At 36.1% G+C, this 21,447-nt stretch overlaps 1 protein-coding gene across 5 annotated transcripts in view; it reads right to left on the reverse strand.

The window, feature by feature from the left end:
• UNC13C (unc-13 homolog C) overlaps nucleotides 1-21,447 on the reverse strand; it is a 134,873-nt gene that overhangs the window by 47,585 nt on the left and 65,841 nt on the right. For all 5 annotated transcript variants that reach the window (XM_017742683.1, XM_017742682.1, XM_008639998.2 and 2 more), the window contains 6 exons: nucleotides 20,318-20,468; nucleotides 17,886-17,954; nucleotides 16,539-16,628; nucleotides 15,614-15,742; nucleotides 6,687-6,820; nucleotides 373-458 (listed from right to left, as the gene is read on the reverse strand). In XM_017742683.1, the coding sequence (XP_017598172.1) occupies nucleotides 373-458; nucleotides 6,687-6,820; nucleotides 15,614-15,742; nucleotides 16,539-16,628; nucleotides 17,886-17,954; nucleotides 20,318-20,468 (659 nt within the window). The remainder of the gene's footprint in view (nucleotides 1-372; nucleotides 459-6,686; nucleotides 6,821-15,613; nucleotides 15,743-16,538; nucleotides 16,629-17,885; nucleotides 17,955-20,317; nucleotides 20,469-21,447) is intronic.

Below are 21,447 nucleotides of genomic sequence, written 5' to 3' on the forward strand. Positions count from 1 at the left end.
CTTTCTCCATAATTTCATTCTGCAAATGTTCCTTATGGGCAAGTTAGCAATTTTCAGCTATTGAGAAAAATTGGAGTGTCTACAATGCTCTCTAGCAAGCACATGCGTGCCTCTTTGGACAGTGAAGATTTTTATCAGGTCTAAGAAGCAGCATTTCAAATCACAGTTCTTTCTTCCACAGATAACTTCATATATTCACAGAACAATGATTTAGTTCCTTATAACCCTTCTTTTTCACTAACTTATGAAGCATCTTAAACAAGTACACCAGAAAGCTCGAACCACACACAGAAATCTGGTGCCAGGTATCACTTACAGTGAAAATCAGTCTTGGTGAACTCACTAGTGTAATTAATAGTTTGTTCTAATTACCTTCCAGAGCATATTTCATGTCTTGGGCAAACAGAGTCCACATGATTTCAGCACTGATTTTTCCCATGTTCAGCTCTTGAGGGAACCTGCAATCAATCACATTACAACAGTTCACCTGCTGCTAGGAACTACACTTACAGCTGCACAGCAAAAAGGCAAATAATTCCACAACATAATTCCCCTAGTATGTAATTACTGTATTTTATGTTTTGCAACAATTATATAACCCATCCAAGCTTTAAATAAAAACTTCCCCAATGTGAGGGGCCTGGGTAAATAATTAGTTAAATGTTGCACAAATTCCCCTCATATGACATTTTAAATCAAGAGATATTAATCTATCTTGCAGATGATTCTGCAACTTGAGATAAATCAGATGGCTTATGAAGAATATGAAACAGTTGGCTCAGATGTTTAGCAGCTACAGGTTTTCCTTAATTCCCTTGTGACACTGCTGTCTGTGAAGCTATGCTGGTTTATATACTCATAGAATCCAATTCACTGAAGACTTCCACCTTGACATATAGATAAAACATTAAAGAATGTAACAAGTAGTGAAATGCAGATTTTGATTCAAAATCTTAGTTTTGGTCTTATGCTTCATGTCATCTTTGAAAAACAGTCCTTTTTAGATACTTTCAGCTGTTATCAATTAAGTACTTTTACACAACTTTTTCACAGATCCCAGCTGCTTCTCATTCTAAGTAAAAGAAAGGCTTTAATCTTTGAGTTACTATTTTCGCTGTTATCAACTAGCAAAAGCTGGCATTTTAGTGATCAACACTGTGTTTTACATCACATTTTTTGTCTTAAAAAAAGGGCTGTCTTTAATGCAGATGTGGGACTGACATTAATATGAGCCATTCTCAGGGCACAGAAGCAGAGCCAGGCAGGTCAGGCAGCTGAAGAGCAGAAAGTAGAGCACAGAACCTCCCAGTGGGGTAAAGCAGTTGTTTATAGCACAGGGTGCAGTGAGAGCCACAGAAATACACCCACAGTTCACAAGGAATACAGAAAAGAAGGGAATATATTCATGAGGAAATACACAGAGCTGTGTGGCTTTTGTGTTGAGTTTATTACACTTTCTACGAGCAGAGAATTTGATCCAAAGTGTTTTGACCTTTTATTAAAGCACTAATAAAACTCAAAAAATATTCTCTAATAATTTTTGTAAAAATGTAAGAATTTTTAAAGGTCTTGTTGACATAGAAAGAATGGGAATTACGTGCAATTTTAAAGTGGTAGCAGTATGATCTAAGTAATGTATTCCTTTTAGAGACCTATTTGACCCTGATCATATCTGCAAAGAAGAAGTACTTAAACAGCTCATTAGCTCTGCCACTTTAATAGGGAGCAGTTGCTAGCTCACTTCACTGAGCCTTCTTTATGCTAATGGCTTCTCAATTAAAGAACTTGGTATTAATTTAAATAATACCAAACCCGACAAAATTAATTTCTGTTCAAAAGCTGAAATGTATTTCAGCTGTCTTAATTTCTTTACTTCCAGTCCACCCTGAGCTCTCCCTTAGCACCAGACTCGAACTTTGACAGTGTTGCTCTGAGGAAGTATTTAACAGCTAATTTAATATTGACACTTTCTTTTGACCATATTGCAAAGCTGGCCATAAGGCAAGGCTGGATCTGATAAAAACACACTTGCTTGATTAGTGATTAATATATATGTTGGTGCATTTTAAAATTGGGAAAGCATATGCACACACAAACTGCCATTTTCAATGTTGTTTAAATTACTGTAGTTCAACATATCCCACCTGGCGTCACCTAGGTGAAATCTAAAATTGATGGTAGTTTTTATACTTCTAACAGATTGGTGGGCAATGCACAGCTGTCAGTCATGGGCATCATGTAACTACCAGAGGTATCCTTGCAGTTTACTATATGTGAGAAGCTGACATAGTTAATGCACAACAGAAGCCCACAGCACATTCCACCTGCTAAAGATAAATGGTAACAGAAGCAGCTGTCTTTTTAAAGGGAAGAGATAATCAAAGGTCAAATACTAAAGCATCTATATAAGTATGGTATTTTTTATTATTTGTACTTTATCACCTTATTTTTAGGTAAAAAGACCTTTTCAAACTACTTCAGAATTTGATCCCTAAGCAGCAAAATACCAGAGAAATTTCCCATGCAAATCTCTACACATCACATTTTCTAATCTTTGTAAAAGCCATGTATTTTCACATTTCTCAGTGAAGCAAAAGGACAACCAGGAGAGCACTGTTAGTCATTTAGCTTGCTCTTGCTACAGTTATTTCTGCCCCATAGGCCATAATTTTCTCAATTTCTATGTCGTTCTTGGAACTATATAAAATCTCAGTTTATCCAGAGGAGTTATGTTGCCCATACAGGACCATATCCATGTATTTCCAAAAATACTAAATTGCATATACAAGACAGCCACTTATAAATGTCATCTCTCTATTGATTTTAATTAAGCAAAAATTAAGTGAAAACAGTTCTCACTGGCTATTTCTAACACTGGGCTATATATAAAACCACAGATCAATGGAATGAAATTGAACTCGACTTAAAACAAAATGAAAAGAATCAATGTATAAGCAAAACATAAATAACCCCCCAAAGCATTCATCCTAGACAATACTGGGTGTTTTTAGCTCAACCCAAAACTCGGAAAATTCTATCACGACAATTAAAAATGCTTTTTCTTTATTTGTGATGACAAATCTCCAGTCTGCTACACCTTGAGAATATCAAAGTCTCTGAACATCAGATGGACTTTCTCAGAGTAGCTCATTTTCCATACTTGGTTGCTTCAATCTCATCCAGGTGCTAATTCGCACCAGTCCTAGGGAGAGAATACATTCATTTTTGTGCTGTGCATGCAGCAAGAGTTTAGACCACACCATCTGTGGATGACTGCCCATGGCCACTGATTCACTAACCCTTAAGATGAAAGTTCTATCTGATTTTGGAAAATATGTGTTCTATTAAAACCGTGAGCTGAGAGTTCATTTATTCTTACATTTTGTGCTCTATCCTCCATCTATCCAAAGCTTATTTTTACTCAAAGTAACATTCCATTCCCTGAAGAAAAAATAATGGGCAAGACAGATACTTTATAAAGCCTATATAACTAATCTGGTCTGTCAGTGTATGATGCATTGTTACAGGACAAGACGACAGTGGGTATTGTGAAGAAATGAGAACAGCTTTGTTACACACATAATGGTCAGAATTTCAATGAAAGACATGATATTCATATGCTTCCACAGAATAAAGCGTAATTGATAATGGGGAATATCACTGGATCAAGACACAAACCACATCAGATACACTTTCCATCATCAAAGAAGCATTCTAAAGTTAGGCTGACATAGTCCAATCCATGATACAGTGTACTCTGATTTTTTCACTTCCTTCCATATTTTTTTTTCCACTGACCTGTGTTTCATAACTCACTGATACGTAGGTCACAATTATGCTGTTTCTACAATATAAGTTACTATCCCCAACTTCTCAGAGACACTAAACATCCTAGCTCCTGAAGCGTGAGGAAATCTGCTTCTGCAGATTTCATGTGTTTGTCCTTTCCATACTGTGTGGAACACAATGTGATCACAGAGAAAACAGATCCTTACATTGCAAAGATCTAAGGATCAGTAAAGAACAAGTTTAAAAGTCCCACTAGAGCTGTCTCAATTCTTGTATTTTTACTATAATGACAACTTGACTGTTCTGAGTATATGTGCAAAAAAAAAAGGTGCAGAAGCCCAAATTTTGATCTTGCTTTCAAAATACAGAAGCATATTTGACTTGAAGATTTTGTCCTTAATTTGATGTTTCTTTTATTAGAATAAATATTTTATTTTATTTTGATAGCAATTTCTCCTGTTTCACAGCACATACAGTGCATATTTAGAAGTGCTAGGAAGTCCTAGATTTGCTTGTGAATCAGGTTTCAAACACATTTTACATTGTTTAACTATCAGAATGAGAATTTTGCAACTTAAATACCAGACCGTTTATCTCTCAAACTTGTCAAGTTTCTCAAGTCATACAGGAACTGCAGGTTCACCACACTCACACTGCGGGGTCTGGTATGGTCTGTCAGCGGATGCAATGCTCGCTGAGGCCATCATGTCATGTTTCATCTGGATTCATAATCTGATACAGTTCAAACTACTCCATCACAGCATAATTTTTGCCTCTAAGGTAGATATAAAAATAGGGTTTCCAAAACTGGCTGAGGGTTAGAATTCTGAGCAATATTATACAGTTGTGAAAACTTCTATCAGAATGCTCTCCTGGGGATCTTTGGTTACCTCATTTCTAAAATAGGATTCAAATGGATGCAGGCCTGAGAAGTCCACTGAGACACTGCATTGCCATATATTTCTGATAAGGAGTCATATTTTTGCAGTATTCTTGTGTATTCAATTTATGTTTCCCATTCATCCATTTTAACCCATTTTCTTTTCTGGGGTAAGCAGGGGGGAAGAGGCTGTCTCTTTTCTTCTCAACAGTTTTTACACGCTGCTTTTGTGTTAGGAGCAGCTCGTCTTTTTAAAAAACGTATCCAAAGCAAATCTGAGCAGTTTTTCAAGTCTTTTTTCCACCCACAGCCTCTTCGTTTTTTACTTCTGATGTCTCCTGCTACTAGAAGACATGTTATTCCCTGTGTTCACTCTCTCACGAAACAACAGCAAAAACAAGAGAGAAGTCAGAGACACAAGCTCTCTCCTTTAATCTGTCCCAATTCTGTCCACTCCTGATTCTCTTTTCACATCTTACACAATCATTCATCTGTACTTTAGGGAACCTACTAATCCCCTTAGAAGAACTCTGTTCTTTATGCCTTTACTTTCTCCCTCACATTTGTATCAAAATACAGCTACAATAATTTTTAGGATAATTAACCCGCAATTACACTTGTTTAATCTCAATGAAGACACTGAAATGAATCACATATATGTATTTGTCACAATTAGATATTTTACAGTGAGTGTATTATTTATAAAGCCTGTCAGACAAAAAGTTGAGCTTTCATTAATGGAGAAACTTCACAATATGTTATAAAAATGGATTAAACAGGAAAAGTGTTTTCTTTCCCCTATAGGATAAGAACTTATTCCTTAATAAGGTCAGTGCAACAGATGATTGAACAAAGAAATGCTTATTATCCAGGACTGAAATAATGCTTCATTTATTTCAGTAAAGTAAAGGAAGGAGTCAGAAGTCAATGAAATATCTTTCAGCTTCTGGTTATCACCAGGAGGTTTCTTTGTTACTTTTACTGTAGGGCCATAAATAGAATGGTGCCTTTTATCAGCAGACAAGTGTATCTCAATGTGCAGAGTGCCTTTTAGTATCTACCCTGTTTTGGCTGAAAAAAACAGACTGCTCCTGCTCCCCTTCAGAGCATTCAATTAAATGCAACTACAGAAACCTCTATTAATTGTTTAGTCATAATACAGATGTAAGTTACAATGTTAACTTTTGCATAAGTCATCACAGCTAGACTGTGCCCAGATTTTCTGCAATCTCTCTGTAAAATGGCTCCAAAGAGCTAAAGCATTTCCCTAGGGCCTCATCACGTCACATTTCAATTAGTGTGAGGTCTCTTTCTCCAGCTGTAATACGTGAAACATGTTTCTTTGCACTCTTTCTATATATTTCATGTTCAAACTCCAGAACCACTTTTTTTTCTGTGTTTATCGATTGTTTCTCTCCTTTCTATTCATGTATCAACCTCAAGTTATTTGACTTGTCTTGGTTATTGATTGTACCTCCCTCATCTGCTACATCTTCAATTCTGAGAACTCAAATTCCATCTCCAGGATACTGCTCTCCACTTTATACATTTTCAAGTCAGTCTGGCTAGCCAATCAAAAATTTGGAGAGGGTCTCTTTGTGAAGTTCATTATTTTTTTACAATTACATGCCTAAAAATCATACCTAAGAGTCTCAGCATGATTTGAATACCATGTGTGCCAAGCTACTCTCATATCATCAATACCATCACACTGAAAATTCCCTTCACTGAAATTTCACTGACATTTCCCTTCTATCCATTTAGCTCTTACATAATATTTTGCTACTTAAATTTTTGGGATGACTCATATACCACGTCTTTAATGCTCCTAAACCAAAAGATTCTCTTTCCATTAACAGAGAACTAAATTTTTATCAAACTATGTCAATGTTACATTCTGTATAAAAATCTCTAGCTAGATTCTATTTAAAATACAACTTTTGATTCAGGTGTATTTCTTATCCTTATTTTAATAAATCCATGATTCTTAATTTTTATGGGGAAAGTAATTACTTACTGGTTCAAGATTGGTGTATATGCTGTTTTATCTTCATCTATAATGGTGACCATCAGAGTAATAAGCTGTGCCCAGAAATCCAAATTCTTTGTTGTTGGTCCCTGTTCTTCTTTAGGAACTTCTTGTTTCTTACTCTGTTGAAACAAGATTGAAAATATTTTTATTAGTGAAATGCTATGGGGCTTCCACCTACAGATTATTACTTGATTGGGAAGAGTGATCTATCTTTAGAATCTTTAGAAATTTTGGACCAAGACTGGCTAACCAACAGAGCAGAACGTATGAAAAACTGTACTTAGCTGTGCACAAATATTAAGAAACATAGTGCAAAGATTGTCAGGTCAGCAAAGAAGATCAATACAGACTTGGTTTTTAGTGCATGCCCACACTTTAATCAGATGCATTAATAAATTCTTTGCTGTGTTGAGATTCACTGCAGGTAGAATTGCCTGTTGAGGCAGAACTTTTATACCCTACACAATAAAGACTGAAAAAAACCCAATGCTAAGGAGTGTTTAATATTTTGGTTTGAATTATACACTTAAGGTATTCAGCCTAACAGCTGCTATAATGTATGTTCTAAATGAAGAAGCAGTTGAATTTCCCTTTATTTTATTGAGAATTTTAGTATCTTTAATGTGACTAAAATGTGCATTTACAGATAGACTTCATCTCTACTGTTTTTATTTATGAACGCTGAGTCTACAATTTACTAGACAAAAGTATTTTGCACTCCTTTTCTTGGCAGAAAGATCAGACTCCTTATCACTGTCCAATAAATAACTTCATTGTAAGGACCCAAACATGAAAAGAAGTCTTTAATTCTGTATGAACACACACATACATACAGAAATAATTTTTGCCCCACAGAGCTATGTCTGCACATGGTAGATCTACACATGCTCCTCTACACAGCTGTCTGAGATAGAAAAGGGTCTCAACTACTAAGTCAGAAAATAAACACGCCTGTGATCCTGCAAGTTTAAACATATATTCCCTGTACTTCTCATTCCTAGTCCATGTATGACCACTTCAATGGGCCTGGTATCTTTCTGAATATGCCTAACACTGTATTAGTATCACAGTGAATTAATTAAAAATTATTTTAACCTCAATTAACTTCTATCTATGAATAGCATTTAGAATGGCAGAAAGGGAATTTCAACAACACCTAATTGGAACTCTTTTTGTAGCCACTGTGGAATATTTTAGAAAAGTATCATTAATCACACTGCTACATACTCAGTTGAACTACAGAGCATACCCCCTCAGTGTCTAAAGCAACAGAAGTAAAGCTCAGAAGCAGGTCAAAGGATGGTGGATCTGGTGTCACCAACAATTAACAACTGTACATGTAAATGAGAGAGCTTTTCAAAACAGAAAAAAAAATGAACATTAGAGCATTAATTTCACTCACAAGGGCTTTCCCTGGTATACATTATATATTTATGAAAAAGGCCTTGTTTCTATATCAAAGATGTATGTCTAATAGACCTTTTTTTTTCTCAGAAATTTGTTAAATCAAACCAACTGAAAGGTAGCTGTAGAAGACAAAGCCACCTCATATTTAGCTGAGCATCTTATCCAAGAACTGTATTTCACAGCAAGTGACATGTAGCTGAGACAGCTTTTCATGACCGGGAATGTGAATCAAAGAATGCAAAATTCTGTTCTTTAACACAGATAGCAAAAAGTAACTAATTTACAAGGTAGTAGTTGCACAAGAAGGTCCTTTCTGCAAAAATTCTCTGGAACAGAAATCTCTCGAAAATAAATACGACCTTTTCAAAAGTCCCAGAGAAGGTACTTTTAAAATAGTCTCACATTACAGATGTAGTTTTATGCCCTGAAAAGAAAGTGCATACTCTGTCCATGCCCAGTTGTTATTTCCATTCTTTATCTTAAAATCTAACTAGTGAGTTAGAAATGCTTAGAATCATTCAAGCTCTTTTTACCTTATTATCATCAGTATTTTTTTTCCCTTTATGTACAACAGATGCCTTGGTAGAATCATTATAGAATTATGGAATACTCTGAGTTGGAAGGGAGTCACAAGGATTAGAGTCCAACTCTTGGATTCCTGCACAGAGCAATGCCCAAACCCACACTTGTGTTTGACAGTATTGTCCAAATGCTTCCCCAATTCTGGAAGGCTTGGTACAGTGCTATTATAATGAGGTAAAACAGTGGTGGAAGTTTGATTTCACCATGAATTTTTCTCTAGATTATTTTTTTCACTCTCATTATATCCATTTGAAAGAAACGGTCAGTGTAAAAGCATGAACTAAATAGCTGATATATGTAATTAGTGTCACACTGGCACAAATACAGTGAGAAGATACAGGAGACCCTAAATACCGCTTATTATTGTAGAGGATGATAACAATAATGAGAATTTTTAAAAAATACCACTGAAAAGGTCAAGAGGAACATAAATTCTTGATACAACAAGATGACAAAATGATCAGTGGTTCTTAATTTTAAAATAAATGATTTTCTGAAGTTTCCTGTCTTCTGTTTTTGTTTGATACAGCACTGAACAAGCTCAGATCACAGACAGTTCCAGTAACCAAGAGACCTTTCCAAATACTGATATGAATGAAAGTTTGCCAATTACCAGAATCTCTTTCTTTTGCACAAGCCTTTTTACACAGAAAAGGCTACATAAAGCATCTTGACCTCCTGTAACATCGCTTTGGATGGTAACGCTGCGCACATGCACAGAACCATGAAATGCCAGAAGATGTCCTGTACTTAAAAGGTCAATAAATGTCTTGCCAAAGGCACAAGAGTGATATTCCTGATGGGCTTCTGCTGGCAGATCAAACCAGCAATAACAATGGATGATGTCTCACCAACAAGACCTGACAATACAGATTTCTATACTCTCATATTAATTGACTTGGATACTTCTTGTCTTTAGGATCACCTAGAGTTGTAGCAAGCACCTTATAAGAAAAGTGTCTTTAAAGAGAAGTCATATTATTCACTTAAGATTCACAAATACAGTAAGTACTGGAGATTCTCTGTGGGTTTTTAATGCAACATCCAAATGAGGTGATGCATAACTCTTTGTCTTTTGCAACAGAAGACATCAAAATCAGAAAGAGGAAGTAAGAGCAATTTTTCATAAGATATGAATTGAAATAAATTTTTTATTGGCACTGAATCATGTTTTTCTCAATTCCCTTTTACTATCAATTTCCTAGTCACCTGAATACATATGCAAACAATGGATCATGCAGCACAGAGCCTCTAAAATCATTACTGGTATTTTGATATTCTCTTAAAGAAAAAATGTAGAGCAAGTTTTCTGAGTTTAATGGAAAGAAAAAAAGGCTAAACTGTTGACAAGCAAACATTTTGTACTCTAGAAAAGTGGCTGAGAGTGGAGAAAGCAATCTCAGGCACAGTGTGAAGCAAGATTAAAATTTACATCTATATTACTCTGAGACAAATCTGTAAAGCCTGGTCTGAAGAAGAGAGGGCTTTACACTTCTCTCATCACTGATTTTACCAGATTGTAGGATGAAGGCCTGGTTTTATTTTGCTTTGTTTTTATTTTGTTATGTTCTGTGCAATCAATACCCATTAGTATCTGTGTGACTTTGATAAATTGAATCCTGTGATATCAGAAAGTTTTATATTGCTGTCTGCTGCAAGCCCTAACCCAGGTTTCAGAATACAATATTTTCTATATAAATAATGACAGAGTGGAAACTCAATGCAAACAACCACAGTAGCCTTGATCAGCACAAGGCTACAGAGGGCAATTTTAGAGACCAGCCGTAGATAATGAAATATTAATTTTAACAATTCTTCCATATTTTAAACTGCATTATTTATTACTTATATTACATATAATATTACTTCATGTAGAATCACCAGGGAATATACAATATGCACTATATATAAAATATAGACATATGTAGACATTTACATAGTATGCCTGCCTATTTTTAGAATTTTATGTAATTTTTTAAGGTTTTTTTTTTTAATATCTAAAAGAATGAAAATCTAGCTTTACAGAATTTACTTTAGAGAGGCTAAAGCCAGAAACCACCTGCAGACATGCATTGAAAACCTGTGAGGGATTTCCCTGCGCAGTGCTGTTGCACAGTAACTAACTAACTCCCAAACCATTCTCTTATTTGAAACTGAAACCCTGTTCACAGAATCATCACAGAATCACAGAATGGTCTGGGTTGGAAGTGATGTCAAAGATCACCTTTTCCATCCTCCTGCTGTGGGCAGGGACACCTTCCACTAGACAAGGTTGCTCAGAGTCCCATTCAAACCGGCCTTGAACACTTCGAGGGATGGGGCATCCACACCTTCTCCAGGCAACTGTATTTTATGTATTCTCCAGTACCAACTGAAGTAGAACAGAATTCTTTTGGATAAATTCTCATTAAGACTTTCCAGCCTTTTTCTTCAAGGACTGGCATGTGAAAGGAGCAGGTTTAACTGGTCTTTCTGTTCAGGGCAGTATAACATGCATAGCTCCTCTGGAGTGGCCAGCCAAGTGATACTGTGGTTTTGATCTGCCCCACTGACCCAAAAGTGTTCTGCTTCTGCAGGGTGGAGGAAGACCCAATTGAGCCCCTCACTTACTGCAAGCTCTTTGACTTTCCAACCAGTGTTCTCAGACAAGCAGCTAAGAAGCAATTTTATCTGTAAGATTTGGTCTTCCTCTGACAGAGAATTCTCAGAATGGGGTTGGAAATACCCCATTGCATTCTTCTGTTGTTCTGAAGTAATTTACCAAATGTTTTTCTATTACTGTGGTTAACATGCTGCCCATCAAACACAATGCTGCAACACAAGGAGAGATCTCCAAGTACCCTCTGCATGCCAGATTTGAAGAAGTCAGAACCTTTTCAGTGCATCTAAAGCAATATGTAAATACAACAAAGTGCCTCACAAGAAGTATTACTTGACACTGAAATATGCATGCTTGAAAAATAGGACTCCCTGTAGTAAACACAGTTTTTGCTACTGTACTTTATTTCCCACTTCATACTTTTGAATGTGTTTGAAGATTACAGATCACATCACGCTTCAATTCTTGCACTATTTCTACTAGAAACTAATAATCTAATTTTTTTTTGTCATTTATTCTAAAGGAAAAAAAAGTACACCTTCAAAACAACCATGAGGCTTGGATTCCCAAATCCCAGATGGAAAAGTGCCCAGGGACTCACAGCTGAGTAAAGCAAAACTGAGCCAGCTCTCAAAGCATAGGCCCATCCAAGTGCTCATTTACAGGCCTGATTCCCAGAAGCTGGGATGTTTTTAGTACATTATCAACACAACCTAAGGTGCTGTACCCCTATGAGAGATAAATTGCAAGGGCAGAGTACTGTGCTGCTGCAGCTGAACAACACCTGGCTCCTGAATGAGTCAATTGTTCTTTGTTACCTCCTGTCTGCACCATTCTGTGCTGTGACAACATGCAGAGCTGAGCAAAGACTCAAGTAAAGGTGTCTAACATCAGGTAGAATACCAGCACTGTTCTGGTGAGCTGAACAAAAATAAAGTACTCCAGTGTTTTATTCCAGCATTTTGGTGCTATCAGTCATGAAATTATTTGTACTGATCAAGAGCTCTTCAGATAACATGAAGAGCATGGTCTGCATCTTATTGGTGTCACTCAGTGGAGAAGACTGCAAAAAGAATTATTGAAGGGACTTCAGTCACTGTAAGCACCAGCCAGGATTTCAAAATTTATTTTCTTAAGAAAACAGAAAGAGTGACATATCTGTAAATTGAGTCAGAAATCTACTAAATTGCTTCCTAAACTACTTCTCCAAGACATTTTTTTTTCAATATAGGGCAGCTAAGCACTTAACTCAGATCACTGTTAATTAAAAGAGAAAATACTGCACGTGCTTCATAAGGAACTAGATAGTTCTTCATCAGAGGGCTTTGTATCCAATAATGAGGACGGTAATATACATGTCGGTAAGACTGTCAAGCTATCATGTTTTACTATCTGTAGTAGTCATTTGGTTTTTGTCATCAGCTGCTCTTTGCATTCTGGTGTGGAACTGTAGTATGACATTTTTGCATATTGTTAGCATTTGCAATGCTTCACTCCAGGAAATATCCTCAGGGGTGATATTTTGCTGCAGGACATCAGCTTTTTAACAGTGATTGTCTGTCTGACACAAAGGTAGAGAGCAATAAAAAGAGGAAATGGAGACTGCTGAGCATATTTTGTGATTTACTTGTTGTGTTTATAGTGGCAAATTTCCAAAACCTCCAGCTTGAGCACACTCAGTTTTAACAGTTAGTGCTCTATTTTCACTCCAAACTTAAACAATCCCACACATTCAGACATGAAGCATATTTTCTAGAAATACTGTGGCAGGCACGTTTGAGAATTTAGGCTGCAGCCCAAAGCAACTGCAGAAAGTGGTCACCCTGAGTTACACACAGACACACACCCTGAGCGAGCAGGGGCCTCAGCAGCTGCCAGCCCTCCCCCTGAGGGAGAGCAGGTGGTGACCTACATAAGAAGCATTTCTTGTTGCTTTGGGGTTCATCGATTTCAGTTCTCAGCAGTCACAGCTCAAAGCTCAGCTGTGCAGCCAAAACATGAACCTCCTGTGCTGCAGTACCACGCTAGGATGAGCTCCCTTCCTCTCTCTGAGGGGAGACCTCACCTGATGGGGAGGTGAGCAGAGATAAGGAAATGGGCACTGAAGAAGGATTAAGGGTGGAATCTGGTGGAATCTAAGGGGCTTGGACACAAAACTAATGAAATGTAAATTACAATACTGGTTATTGCTTCATTATAATAACAGTGCTACCACAAGCCAGTCACCTGGATTCACTGGAAAGCCTCCAGATCTACAGGTTCAAACAAGCTGCATACTTCTGTGTTTCTAAAACCAAATGCAAGTGTGGACATATTGATAGGAAGCTATAATAGGATAATGCTGAACACAATCTCCTTGTACAACTCAAGAGCTGATGCAGAATTTAAGCAGTGTTCTGAATTAATTTTACTCATCTCTCTATTAAAGCTAGACTAGTTATATTTCCCAGAATTGTCTCTCACCTTCTGTGAAAAAAAGTTTTACTGTCTGGCATTAAGACTATATGTGATTGTTGCTTGATTGTTTTGATTGTTGATGTGATTTGCTGTTAGAAATAAATTATTTTGAATACAACCTATTTATTTTAAATTTTGCTTTTTACACATCTTCACTGAAGTTTCTTGCACTGTGTGGTGATTTTAACTGTACAGACAATTATCTGCTGAAAGTTTCCACGTAAAACTGCCCCTGCTGGAGATCTTGTGAAAGAGGACTCAAGAGGTGCAGAAATATAGTGAAATGCAGTTAACTCAGTTTTCCAACTGAGTGAATACTTGTGGACTTTTTTTAATTTCAGGACTTCTTATTTCTTCACCATTAAGTAGAGTTGTGTGAGAGAAAAATATAATAACAACATTGCCTGTTCTGCCTCATATTTAATTTGGAGAGAACCATTACTTAAGCAAGTTTCACATTCTCTACCCAAGCAGAAAGGCTGTAATATCCCTGCACTTTAAAACCATTTTTAAAAATAGACAGGCTAAACGACTGTATGGATTCACATTAAAAAGTTGTGAATTTTTTGAATACAGATAAGCTTTTGCAGTTTGTCACAACGCTTTGAAGTAAGACTTCATCACTTTTAGCTGTTTACTGAAGAGTAGAATCTGCTGATAAACCGCACACTTATGTAATACCCAGTATAGCAGCACTTCATATTATATTTAACAGACAACATCAAATTACTGCAGAGTAAACGGTAGCAAGAAAACAGAACAGTTTATGATGTAAATAGGTGTGAGGCCTGAAGCTGCTCCTTCCACTAATTTATTCTCCTACTCTGCTTGCAGTATAATCCATTGCAGGATAAACACACATCAGCACTAAGTGTAGCGTGCTTATTGGTGCTGGTGAGAAATTCTTACATTCAAAGCTACAGGTCAGTTTTCTCACATAACAGGAATTCAACATGAGAAAATAAATTCTTGTTTCAGAAATGTTGAATACATAGCAAATATCACCTTTCCTGAAATACAGGAATTCATATTGTGGATTTAAGCGAAATATGCTTTCAGATGAAATTTAATGTTTTTATTAATTATATTCTACACAAAAAGTGTGCATTTGCCCAAAGAACTTAATTAATCCTATTCAAGGCTGGAATAGTCACAGAACTACCGTGTTTTCAGTGTACCATCCAGAATGCAAATACGAGGTACAAGAAGTAATATGATAAAGCAGTGATGCTCCTTTAAGACAGTACTTAATTCTAACATTACTTATAGAATGACCATATTATAGAAAAAAACAAACAGCATTCTCAAGGATTTTGCCTGACATTTGGAACACAACAAATGCTATAGTTATTTTGCATTGACAGTTCAACCTGACAGATCAGTATTAAGACATATTTCAGAATTATCCTCTGCTTTCTTAAAGCAGTTACTAAAGCTTGGATCCAAGTATGCATCACAGGTGCTAAAATAGAAGGCTGGAAAGACTGTATCATTTTCAACAAAATAATTTTTTTTTCCCTAAAGCTACAGAAGTGAAATGGTAGATTTTAAATAACTGTTTTCCTGTTACAGATCTTACATGAACAGTAACCAGTCAAACGTTATCCTTCCCAAATCCACTGGACAATTTTACAGTAATGTCTAACATGATGACTCCATTAGGAGTTAACGTGTCCAGTTTGAAACTCATCTTGTTAAACATTTTAGAGTTTATAGCTGTCTCTAGGTGTATTTATGGTATATTGCTCCTTTGTGCATAAATAAAATGAAAATCTGAGTGCTTTGATATGAACAAGCACTGGGAGGCTTTTTATTTACTTAAGGCTAACTATGAATGAGCAATAGCACAAGTTCATATTGACCTTACCTGATCCACTAATTGGGAGTAGAGATCATAGCAGTTATCAAAAATGTACTTGTAAGTTGAGTCCAGGCAGGCTCTTACACAGTCCTTCACCACAGTACTGGCTCGAGGGGGGCTCTGCAACTCCAGGACCTAATAAAATATTTCATAAATGGTAGAATGTCAGAATTAGATTGAACAGAAAAAATCCAAGTGTTGAATGTAGTTCTGTTATACAGGATGAAAAGTGTTGAAATAAAGCAATGATAAAAATAATTAGAATTATGTTGAATTAAGGTGGACTTAGTTCAAAGATACCTTAAAATATGTGCTTAAGCAAGTAGATTTTATCACTAAGTTTTATTTGAATTAAAATATTCTTATGATGCAAGAGGCATGTGTGCCCAAGAGTTTACATCTTTACATCTTAGGGTTTACATCTTAGAAGTTTTTTGATTATTTAGGGAATAATTAAACCATGTAATTATGCGCTTTCCTTTGAACAGGAATATCAGACAAATAGCAGTTATGTATTTAAAGCAAAGGGTTCATCTTTTTACTCCATTTCAGGATACAGTAATTCAATGGATTATTTTAATTCTCTTTATGTAGTGCCTAATGCAATGGAATCCCATGCTATTATGACAAAGGTTACTTTGTGTTTCTCTTTTTTCATTCAGTAATATTAATGTGTACCATTCCATTCCAAAAATATTTCCATGCTTGACCACTTAGATTTCAACCTTTGGAATGACTAAGGCAAGTAGTTATCAGACCTATTTTGCTGGTTGACTTGTGATTTTATTATATCAGTAGGAAATGATTGCTCTACATGACTCCTAAGGAGTTCAGCTAAGTTTGCTTTCTGCAACTTGACTTTAAACTAATTAAAAATTAGTAAATTTTTGGTTTCCTTCAGGAAATTTATTTGTGCAGTAAAGGACAATACCTTCATCCGAAAAAAAGTAATGCTGGTAAGCAGGTCCACAGTTGATTTCAGATCTTGGAGTCTTTCAGAATTGCTGGCAGGAAAATTATCCTGGTGAATCAGGGAAAGATGAATCATGTAAAATTTGAGTTACAAGTAAAATCCTTGAACAACTAGTCAAAAACCCTCTAAGAAAACCTAAGGTGCTGCTTGGAAGGATTAGAGATGTTCGTGTTACCTGAACTCTGACTGTGAGGTAGTTAATGATGAATATCCCTTGGAAATGAGTAGGAACACCTTTGATAATGCTCCTACACTTGTAATATGAAAAATATAAAATATTGTGATATTTCCAAAACCTGAATGGAGTAAAAAATATTACAAAATTCTGGAAACTGTTGCTAAAGAAAACCATTTATGGGTTTTCCATGGCACATACAAAACTTGCAGGCATAAATGCAGTAGTAAGCTTAATGTAGAAATAATAAATTTTTCTATGATCTCTGGGTTAACAGACTGATGTGAAGTAGTGTTACTGAAGTAACTTCCTACTAATGAAACATCAGCCCCTCATGCTACAATGCTATCTAGATAACAGTCTTCAAAATTAAAAGATCTTATGATGAACATATCTGCTGCACAAAGGATATGGTGTTAAAAGCTATATGTGTGCAACTTCTGCTCCCTCTAATGCCTTGGAGTTCTTTTAAATATTCCCTTTCTCCTCCAGTTTTGGAGAGCAGGCCAGATGAACAGAGAAATCCTTGTTTGGAGGCTGCCATTCCTAGAAGCTGAAAGGAGAGCCATAGGTGATGAAGCCCTAACTTAGGTATTGTCCAAAAGTTTCATGATCCAGTGGACTAGAGAAGGAGAGGGAGTTCAGAACCATATGGTAACTGGTAGGTATCCAGTGCACGCTTTCCTGAAAGGCTGGATTTGGAGCATACCTCAGTGGAAGGAGATTCCATGAGGCAGAAGTGAAACTGGAATTCCTGTCACACAGAAAAATGAGGAGACAAGACTCTCAACATTACTAGCATCTTAGCATGCAAGTTGTAGCAAAGGTGCCAGTCTCTCAGAAAAAATGTATTTGCACTTTTCACTACCTGAGTCAGCAAAGGTAATTCCCAGATAAATTAACTTAATCAACTAGTTATAGACCAATTTAATCAAACTTATTGAATACTACTCTGTCTTGAATATGTGCTTATTCCTTGACCCATTCTTAGCCTTTGGAAAGAAAGTACTAAGTTTTTTCTCTTTGTCAGACTGGAAAAATATTGGTGTTACACAGCTTAAATTCTGTAAATTTTTGTTCCAAAGGATTTGGGGCTCATGTTGACTCTAGAAAGAATATGTTGTACATACCCTATATTTAGATAAATCAATCCGCAGAGAATTGTGCAATTGATCCAACAGCTTTATGAACTTTTCTCTCTGTAAAAAGAAAACAAGAATATGTTGCACTAGAATTTGCAGGTTCCTGTAATTGCTGAGGTTTTAGACTGCTTCTTTCCACTCTTACTTGAAGATCAATTTGTTTTTCCATTATTTCATATACAAGTGATGGTTTGAAATACCTGTGTTTCAAGAACAGGCAATGCATCTTCTTTCATTTTATTTTTCCTTTCTATCCTATATTGTGATTTACCTGGTATGCATTAAACACTGTGCAGCTGTGCAACACATTAGTGAGGTCACAAAGATTTTGCAATACAACATTTTCCTGTCTTATATTTGCCTTGCAGTTGATTAAACTCTTGAAGAAAGCACCTCCCCATCCCTTTAATAAGAAAGAAATGATGCTTATTTGCAACAGAATTTGGTGCAAAAGTATGATTGAAAATGATACTTCTGAAACAGTGGCTTTTGTAGGAATAAGTCAAGTAATAGTAATACTATGCAATTATATTTTTTCCTTTCAAATGTGAAGATTAACTTGTTATCTTGATAGATGAAGCAGTGAAAGCATTTTGCTGTGAGATTTCCAGCTGAGTTGTGCCATTCTCAAGTAATACTAGTGAGAGTTTCTAATTACCATGTTAGAAAATATTCCATAGTCTACTGCACAAAACTGTGCAAAATCTTCTCTGCCTGTGTGAAAGCAGAAGACTTCTGGAAGAAGCAGGAGATGATAGCTGATGGCTCTCAGGATGCACTGATTGTATCTGCACCATCCCTCCAACGTGATGATGAGTAATTTGAAAATAGAGTCTTTGTGCACTGCCTCTCATCAGCGGAGTTCTAACCTACACCAAACCCCACTAATTTGGCACAGTTCCCTTAAGGGATCAATCAAAAGAGAACTTTTTCGTCACGTTATAAATCTGTACTGAAATATTCAGTCGGCCATATCATTCCCAGCTGTAGCCTGAGGACTTGAATTTGAGATGTTCTTTTTGATGGATGATGTGCAGCTATTCACTAAAAAATGCCTTTTGACCCACGAGAGAAGAATAATCTAATACTTTGCCTATAAGTCAATTGTTTGAAAAAAGAGCTCCAAATCTCTATAAGTGATGCCCACTACTCTTTTTCCATCCATCTGTTGAACTATGAATTGGATTGGAATTGCATCAAAGGCAAACTGGCATTAACATCAGAGGAATTCTCTGCTCAGTCTGAGGACAAAATTAGTTCTGATCATTAGAAAAATGGAAAAAAATGGATAAAAAACCCAGAAAAACCATTCTAAATGTCAAAGTTTGCATCAAAGTCAAAGGTCTAATAAAGCTTGAATATGGAAAGAGAAGACTTGTTTCAACAAAGATATTAAGTCATTCTTGGCTTACTCATCCAAATGTATAATTTCTATTTTGTCTTGAAAAGCTAAGTGCCTTTATTATTCTAATACTGGAAAAGAGTACCATTGCCTCTAACACTACTTCAAATAAAAGTTGAAATTTTAATTTGTATTTAATAAATTTTAATTATGATTAATATTTTATTTCATGTCAATAAATGGTATTTTATGAAAACTGTTACATCAAATACACCTTTCATATCAGCCCTACAAATAAAAGCCCTACTAAAAAAAGCAAAAAGAGGAAAGAATAAATGCATTTTTCAGCATAAGATTGCATTTATACTTTATGTATCATGTGTAATACCAGAACTATGAAGGCAACCTCTTTGAATTATTGCTCTGCCTTCCTGCTCTCAATTTCCTGTGAGAGTAGGTGAGGAAATCAGAATAAGAAGTGAATGTATATTTATTTATTATCATGTTCAAAGACTAGGAAGTCCATGCTGTGAGATACTTATCCACAGAAGAAAATTTAGCAATAACAAAAGAAGTATTACCACATCCTGAAATGCTACTATGCCTCCTAAAATTCATGATACCTAAATCCAGGACTTGGACAAAGTATGAGCAAAAATAAGAGAGAGTCCAGAATTATGGATTCTTGTGAGAAGAGCAGCATTTACGGCTACATCTATTAGGTTAATATGAGTTCACTGATAACACAGCCCAAGAAAGGAATTGCATCCAACACTTAGTCTATTGCAGTTTGCAAGCCCCATGGCAATAAAACAAAAAACTGATGGAGATTTTAGTACTGTGAATGTGTGCCAATGCTTTCTACCCTCTATGCCTCACAAGAAACTGAGCAGCATCTTCTCTGGCTTTTATAAGAATTGATTTTAAAGACTCAGGGTAAAATTTTCAAAAGCTAACAACAACCCTTACTCTTTAAAATGAGCAATTAATGAAATTTTTTTGAATGTAGAAGTTAATGTGGAATATACTAGAAAAAAAAATAGGACTAGAACTCTAATAAAAAAGGAAATCTACTTACCCCAAAGTTAGTAGCAGCAAAGCGATCTGAAGCAGATACATTAGTTGCTGCTGTTGTATGAGCATAGAAAGCATTTATATTGGCCAACAATGTACTCATAACTGCTGGAACACCAGGGCACATGTACTTGGAAGAGAGACAGGAAAAGTGTCTGCAATTCAAACAAAGCAACAGTTATCAAAGATGGCAAGGAATCTGCTTCTTCTCCCATTAAAATTTCTTTTTAACTCCAATGATATAACTTTCAAGCTACCTAATGGAAAATTCAGACATTTGATATGATTGCCACTTGTTGCACAATGATATTTTCAAACTGGCCACATCATATTCAGTTCTCACTCTGTTAATCCTAAACACAAAAACATGACTTAACTATTTTAATTGCTATTAAGCAAAAGATTCATTTATTAAAGAAACAGTAAAAATCAACCTCATCATCATAGAAAGCCCCAGGCATCCATAGCAGAAAAAGATTTAATTGTTGCCAACAAAAAGACTCAAACCAGCATTGTGGCTTTTATTTTAGGCTACTTATTAATCAACGGTGAGGCCATCAAGAAGCTTCTGGGTTCACCTTAATTTGAATCAGACCATAACTGAAACTGCTCCACTTCAACCAAAGCTAGTAAAATTTGGGTAATCAGTCTGTTAAACCCAAAGCAGCCAAAACCAGAGGTGAAATGTAGCAGTACTGTTTACTTGTTTAACAAAACAGGAGGTGCCTGCTGGCAGCATACAAAGAGCTTCTAACACAACAAAATGTGAGAGATACAAATGAATGAAAGACCTGACGCATGAGGAGAGTGAAAATCATCATTGCAAACATAAATTCCTAATTTCAAGATTCATAGTTAGGCAGGACTAAGAAGGAAATAAAGGGATAAAGACTAAATGTACACAAATAAGAAAGAGAATGAGGGGGAGTAGGAAAACATGGTGTTGAAAATGGGTGTAAAGTCAAACAGAAGAGGATTAAGAAACTCCAATCAGTCTCTGTATGACTGAAGGTCCTGATTTGGCCACATGCTCCTCTTAGCTGGAGTCTCTGGCTCCTCTCTCCTGTTCCTCCTCAGGAGCATAAGGCAGAGCAGTGTGCTGGGCCTGAACCACCTGGGCACTAATGCCCTTCT

This window comes from Corvus brachyrhynchos, unplaced genomic scaffold, assembly GCF_000691975.1.
Source record: "Corvus brachyrhynchos isolate BGI_N302 unplaced genomic scaffold, ASM69197v1 scaffold97, whole genome shotgun sequence".
In the NCBI taxonomy this organism is placed as follows: domain Eukaryota; kingdom Metazoa; phylum Chordata; class Aves; order Passeriformes; family Corvidae; genus Corvus; species Corvus brachyrhynchos.